This window comes from Pseudorasbora parva, chromosome 19 (genome assembly GCF_024679245.1).
Source record: "Pseudorasbora parva isolate DD20220531a chromosome 19, ASM2467924v1, whole genome shotgun sequence".
Lineage (NCBI taxonomy): Eukaryota > Metazoa > Chordata > Actinopteri > Cypriniformes > Gobionidae > Pseudorasbora > Pseudorasbora parva.
In genome coordinates this window covers 2033162-2040483 of record NC_090190.1, presented here as the reverse complement: position 1 = coordinate 2040483, position 7322 = coordinate 2033162, and the positions used below count along the sequence as shown (strand labels likewise).

At 41.2% G+C, this 7322-nt stretch overlaps 1 protein-coding gene across 1 annotated transcript; it reads right to left on the bottom strand.

Moving 5' to 3' along the window:
- Positions 1-447: 447 nt before the first annotated feature.
- abrab (actin binding Rho activating protein b) lies at positions 448-5029 on the bottom strand. The gene is made up of 2 exons (XM_067425949.1): positions 4396-5029; positions 448-2013 (listed from the first exon to the last, which is right to left on the bottom strand). Exons 1-2 carry the CDS (start codon positions 4965-4967, stop codon positions 1530-1532), a joined length of 1056 nt encoding a protein of 351 aa, XP_067282050.1. The 5' UTR covers positions 4968-5029; the 3' UTR covers positions 448-1529.
- Positions 5030-7322: the final 2293 nt, after the last annotated feature.

Below are 7322 nucleotides of genomic sequence, written 5' to 3'. Positions count from 1 at the left end.
CTGTAGTGAGATGGGCTTTGTATCGACGTCTTTAGTGCCTTTATGGGTCTTGAGAGAGGAAATGACATTGGGGTGAGTAATTAATGACAGAACTTTAATTTTTGGGTGAACTTATCCTTTAACTAATCAGATTTCACAGTGAATAACATCAGCCAGAAATCTGCATGGGTCCGATTTTATAAATCCGCACCCGCCCGTACCCACGGTGCATTAATCCGCACCCGACCCACACCCAAAATAAAATAGTATTTGCATTTAACACTATAGGCCTACATCATTTATTGCCAGGTCACACAAAAGTAATTACTTCACCGCGCCACGTCTTTAAAGGTGCACTATGCAACTTTCCGTCCACTAGAGGGCGCCTATTCTAAACAAATGCGTAGTTTGATGACGCCAAGTTTGAGCGCAGCATCTTGGGACATGGTCTTCACCTCACAGCCGGTGGAAAACAGGACTCGGGCAGAAATCATGTTCACGGATGCGGTTATTAACGTTACTGTAGTGAAGCAGAGCAGGAGCGAGTGTTGAGGAGGTGAGCACGGCCGCTGGAGCGATTGTTACACACACACGGCTTGCGAACACCGGGACTTTTATTATGACGGGATGGGACACAGTCGCCGGGCGCCTGCACTGATCCGCTCTTCCGGTCATGATTATGAGGTAAAGCAGCTCTGTTTATCATATTAGATACATTTAAGTGTGTTTAAAATGATGTTATGACGTTATTCTGTGCGTTTGCTCGGCGCTGCGGTGACGTGTTCACACTGCTAAGAGTAAAGCGCTTCTGCAGAATAAAACCGAGGGTAGCGCAGATATGACGCGATTGACAGGCGACTCCTTGAAACGCTATGCTGACACGTCCCGGTCCTCCGTTAAAATAGCAATTTTCTCACAATTTACAAATAGTTGGAAACATTTGGGATATTGTTAGTACTCAAATGAACAAAATATATAACACTGGCCTAGTGGTTTTTGGATATTTTACTGCAAAAATAAAACGTAGTGCACCTTTAAAATTCGAACACATTATTGTGTACGCATACCGGCTGCGGCATTCGGTGCCTGTCCGCGGCGACTCAGGAAGTTGTTCAAAATCCTGCCGCGCCACAGAGCGCCAGTGTACTGATTTCACCCTGTGCTACAAGATACACACATCGTGCAGCTCTTCTGTCAGAGGTGGATTCAAAACTGAGCTCACGCGTGTATAATGTGCGCGTCCGGCGGTGAGCTTTGAGTCCGGTGTGTGACCCCCTTGAAGCCTTGTGTGATATTTTGAAAGTGAGAGAATCCTGGCAGGGCGTGCGGCGGCAGGAGCACAAATAACCTAATATTGTTTTTGTAATATTGTAATATTGTCCTAAGATATGCATATATTTTTACGTTGGCACGTGACTGTTTTAAATCCGTGTAAGACCCGTGTTTCTCCCTTGTCCGACCCGACCTGTATCCGACACAGTCCACAAAATTTGCGGGTCGACCCGTCGGGTACCCGAACCCGTGCAGGACTCTGACGTCAGCACATTGTATCATACTAACAGAGTAATAATGACGGCATCATCCCGGCCCTGCCACAGCATCTCCCCCTCAAACGCCACCTTTCCATGCTTCCTGGCCCTCATCAGTATGCCCACGACTTTATCAGAGATCCTCACATATCTGTCAAACAGATCGCCGAAGCTCACTCTGGTGAAGCCATCTCTGTCTGGGTCCGCCATGGTCCTTATGATGAAGCACATGTCGTCGATCTCACGGTGGATGTGAGCCTCAGCGCGTTTGGCCCGCTCTGCTGTCTTGCTGCCCTCTTTGGGCCTCCCGTAGCCCTCCTCGCCCCTCCGCAGCCGAGTCGACATGGAGTACTCATAATCAAAGTCCTCGCTGAAGGGGTTGAGCTTCTGATTGACGCTGTGCTCCGATGCCCAGTTCTGCCAGCGGCTTTTTAAGCTGCCCACAGCGCTGTATTTTTTTGAAAGTGCATTTATTTTGTTGGCATCTTCAATGTCCTTGTTGCCCCTAAGAGGATTGTAGAATATATGGTTAAGTAAATAATGCACAAATAATGTGTAGCACAATTTCTTATAGCTGTTTCGTTTGGTCACATTTGTTTAAAAGTGCTTATAAATGACTGTCTCTGATTCATTCAGAAACAAAACAATAGATTCACTCAATCAATTCTTTCAAAAATCACAGATTCACTCAGGAATGAAAGAAGAGACCGTCTTTACAGGTCATTGAATCTTTCAGTCAACCAATTCTTTAAAAAAAATAGATTCAATCAGGAATGAAAGAAGAGACCATCTTTACAGATCATTGAATCTTTCAGTCAACCAATTCTTTAAAAATCACAGTTTCATCCAGAACGAAAGAAGAGACCGTCTTTAGGCCGGAGACACACTGCAAGCGTGTCGTTTCTGTTGCGTGTCATCCGCGAGTCGGCTATCTGGCATTTTCTCTGTCTTTGCACACCAGAAGCGTGTCTGACGCGGCGCTGCTGCTGCCATTAATGTACAGGGAAGCCCTATACTTCATGTTAAATATAAATATATAGCCTTTTGATACAGCAAAAACAACGTCAGCAGTAGCCTGTTGACCAAACATATCTATGGTATTGTCGGCAAAACAGGCTACAGAAAATTTTGTTCTGTATTAACAGGTTTATTATTTCAAAATCGATAATGATGTTTTTTTACTAAATCTTCATTTATGTTAACCTACAGACTTTCAAACATGAACATGTCATTTTTTTAATATGTATTTGTGTCAAAATGGCATATAAACATCATTTCCTATTTTATTTTGCCTGTAAACGCTTCCAGCACGCTCGCATGTCGCGTGAAAAATAGGCGTCTCTTCTATTTGAAGCATGCACGTGTTTTCCGCACCTGAGCCGCGCGTGTGACGCAGGCAGTGTGTAAGCTCTAACCGGTTAACACGCACACAGAAAAATAGGGTGTCAAAATTGTACCTTTAGGAGTACAACAGCTTGTCGCTGGGACAGTACCCTTAAAAGAACATCTTTGTACCTTTTTTACTCCTAAAAGGTGCATATTAGCACCTTTGAGAACAAATGTGTACCTTAAGGTACTACTATGAACCTTTTTGTGGTAAAAATGGTACAAAGATGTTCTTTTAAGGGTACTGCCCCAGCGACAAGCTGTTGTACTCCTAAAGGTACAATTTTGACACCCTATTTTTTCTGTGTGTGGGAGCCGAAATAAAAACGGACATGCCACGCAGCCGAGACGCTCACGGCACGCTTGCAGTGTGTCCCCGGCCTTACAGATCATTGAATCTTTCAGTCAAGCAATTCTTTCAAAAAACAGATTCATTCAGGAGTTCAGAGTTAATAAATAATTAAACATTATTTAAAACAAACAAAAACAAATTACGAGTGACTCAATAAACCGTTCAATCGATTGGCTCAGAAACACTGATTCATTCTGAAACACAACACAGCAGGTTCAGTTCTGATGGATTCGTTTGGGATGGTTTGCTTTGCTGCAGAGGGAAGCAACCGAAAGACTCCAATGTGTCTAAAATGCTTAATATTAACTTTGTATATTAAAGTTTTGAATAACAGCTCTGAACAATCATTATGGCAGTGAAGCTTGTGTGATAGGCCTATTCCTTATAGTACTAAATATGAAATATAACAACCTAATGGTGAATAAATAGTGCACTACATACACTGTAAAAAATATTTTACAAATAAGTTACCTGGTTTCCTTAAAATTGAGTTCATTGAAATTAAAAAATGGAGTTAATAGAGAATTGAAAACCTTTATTCAAATATTATTAAAAGATGTTGTAAGCATATTGGGTAATTGTGTGTTTGACTTATGATGACGCAGCCAAATTGTGCTATTTTTTTTCATGATTTATACATTTTTTTATGTGGTTCAGATACAATAATATTTTGAGTTTCTATTTAGTAAACCAATTTTCTTCATTGTATCAACTAAAATTTTTAATTTAATCAACTCAATTTTAAGGCAACCAGGTTACTTACTAAATTTTAAACCATTTTTTACACTGTACAGTACAGTTTACACACATATGGCATTTCTATCAAACACAAAGATGTTATTTAAAGTGACTGACTAATAACACAGCATGTTATAGATAAATTGATTCGCACACTCTAAAAAATACTGGGTTAAAAAGAGCCCAAGTTGGTTTGAAAATGGACAAATCCAGAAATTGGTTTGTTTGAACCCAGTGAATGGACCTATTAAAACAACCCAATTTCTGTGTTTGTCCATTTTCAACCCAACTTGGGCTGTTTTTAACCCAGAATTTTTTTTTGAATTTATTTTTTTATATCCTTTATCATTTTTTATACTAAAAAAAAAAACAATCCACTTTTGATCTTCTCTATATCAGACCAGAACTTACCCGAGAACAGAAGATCTTTTGATTGTGACCGTAGTATTTTCATTAGTCTGGTTATCCTCCTGGTTATCTCCTCTATCCTCGTTTTCCTCGCCGCTCTCCCGAGTTTGCTTTTTCTCCGCTTCCATTTCCTTCCAGCCCCGTGTCAGCTCCGAAACCATATTGGAGCACTTCCTGCGGCGCGTGGGCGACCCTTTCTTGCTCAGCATCTTGTCCAGTTCGTCCTTGGAGGGATCCTTACAGATGCGTTTGGTCAAAAAGTCAATGCCTGCACTTTTCTCCTGGACATCCCTCGTCACGGTTTTCAGCACATGTCCTGTTTTGATGCGTGACTCCACATCATCCTGGTTAACATTTGTAGGGGCCTGGCTTGGAAGACATTTGATCTTTGCCGGATCTTTCTTTGCATCTTTGGGGTCTTCCGGGTAAGACGGAGCCCATCCGCTCGGTTCGCTGGACTGCTTCTCCTCATTTTCCCTCACCCACTGCTGCCAGCTCCGTGTTAAGCTGCACACCATGCTGATGGCACGCAGCTTTTTAATGTTCTTGTTTGCTGAGGGCTTCCGTTCTGACATTGTTTACCTCCAATAATCCCTTCCCTCATTCAAAGTCCTTTGGCGTTGCTGTAACACCTTGCTGTGATTCCCAACCTGTAGTAAATTCTAGAGCTCTAGCACAAGTGGTTTTGAAATGGGTGAACCAACCATACATGGCGGTGGAAAGTATGCCAGGCATCCCCGCTGATCATCTTTCCTTGACACTTACCGACCTCTGGGATTGTTGGGGAATCAAGTTTCATCATAGACACTGAGCACCGCTGGGGGTAAACAGGGCAGAGATCTCAGAGTGTGTTAAGCTTCTTTATAGGCTGCACAAATGTGCAGACAGCTCCTTATCTGGAAAATCAAGACAAAAAAAAAAAAAAAAAAAAAAAAACTAAAGCTGAAATTGGGTTTTTATTTTAGAAACAAGTCATGTTTTTCCTTTGAGTCAAAAAGGAGGCTTGTTGCTGCCACTTTCTTGTCAGTGCTGGACTATGGCGATGTTATATACATGAATGCTTCCATCACAAGCTTGAAACTGTTGGATTCTGTTTATCATGGAGCTCTTAGGTTTATCACAAACTTTAGAGCACTTACTCATCACTGTTCTTTGTATGATCGGGTTGGTTGGTCTGCATTGTCCACCCGTAGACTTAATCATTGGTACATTTTTATCTACAAGGCAATTCTTGGTCTGCTTCCCCCATACCTCCAATCTTACATCAAAAAGAAAGGTACAGGAAGATATTGTCTTCGTTCTGAGGACTTATTTTTATTATCTGTCCCTCAAGTCCGGACAGAATTGGGAAAAGGGGCTTTTAAGTATGCGGCACATGAACAGTGTATGGAACTCCAACCTTTCCCGCCAAATCAAGCTTAGCTTCTTCTACACGACGGTAGAGTCTGTTCTCCTCTATGGCAGTGAATGCTGGACCCTGAATCCAACCTTAGAGAAGTCCCTGGATGGGTGCTACACCAGGATGTTGCGTGCAGTGCTTAACTTTAGCAAGAGTGAGCATGTAACCAATAAAATCCTGTATGAGGGAGTACCAAGAGTGAGCAATAAGATTGCTGTGAGGAGAATGAGACTTGCAGGACATTGCCGAAGGCATCGAGAACTGCCAGCCAGCAAGCTGGTGCTATGGGAACCAACACATGGCCATCGGTCAAGAGGACGTCCCACACTAACGTACGTGGACATACTCAAGAGGGATGCAGGAGCCCAGAGCACCAATGAACTGGCCAGATGCATGGAGAATCGGGATGACTGGAGGCAACGATGGAAGGCTCGTCTGAGGGCGACCTAGAGAGACCCTGCACTTGGAATCAGCTGCAAAATGTGTTGAATCTTAAGGAGCCGGTTTCATTGGTTGCTTTTAAATTACTTTTAAAAAACATGGAAGCTACACATACTGGCTGTAGATGTTATGACTGACCCAATTATGATGGAAGATCATTGCCGTTGTTTATCGTTTGCGATAATATGTGAAATTCTGATTTCTTATGACTTTATAATTATTTATTACTTGTACAAATTGTTATATGTTGATGTCATATGTTATATGTTTTTATGTCTGAAACCTTGTTAAATGTGCTGCTGCCTCTCTTGGCCAGGACACTCTTGGAAAAGAGATTTTTAATCTCAATGAGTCTTTTCTGGTTAAATAAAGGTATAATAATATAAAGATTATCAAGACAACTATATCGCCTATATGCTAAGTGATAGACAGTGATGCCAGTAACGCGTTACTCTAATCTGACTACTTTTTTCCAGTAACGAGTAAACTATCACGTTACTATTTCCAAACCAGTAATCAGAATAAAGTAAGTCACTGCGAGTTACTATTTTAGTCATTTTCCTTAGTAAAAATATGTTTTTTGCTTTCTTCTTGCGTCAGGGAGAGTGTTTTTTCAGGAAATTTAAAATGTCAGGAGATACATTGTTGATGTTACTGTTAAAAATGCACTTCCAACAAAGTGTGTGTTGGCAAAAACGGTCGTCATTTCTGTGTTGAGGCGGCAGGGCTGTTGTCGAAAACTGCTGAATTTAACTAATAAAGTAACTTGTAATCTTACTTAGTTACTTTTAAAATCAAGTAATCTCTAAAGTAACTCAATTACTTTTTAAAGGAGTAATCAGTAATCAGATTACTTTTTCAAAGTAAACACTGATGTTAAACTGCATAGGTTTCCCCAACATTCGATTTCAACATACTGTGAATAATGAATGCAGTGAGATTGAGTAGATATTTAACAACACAGGCTCTCTCTCACTCTCATTTCAACTAAATGCCCAAGGTAAAGGAAGGAAGTGTTATCTTACATTAAAGGCACAATGTGTAAGATATTTGGATTAAAACATATCCAAAAACCGCAAGAACAATATTT

Coding starts and splice junctions, on each gene's coding strand:
- abrab (XM_067425949.1), bottom strand. CDS start 4,967: ATGTCAGAACGGAAGCCCTCAGCAAACAAGAACATTAAAAAGCTGCGT. Junction 2,014..4,395: donor AAAAGATCTTCTGTTCTCGG/GTAAGTTCTGGT, acceptor CAATCCTCTTAG/GGGCAACAAGGACATTGAAG.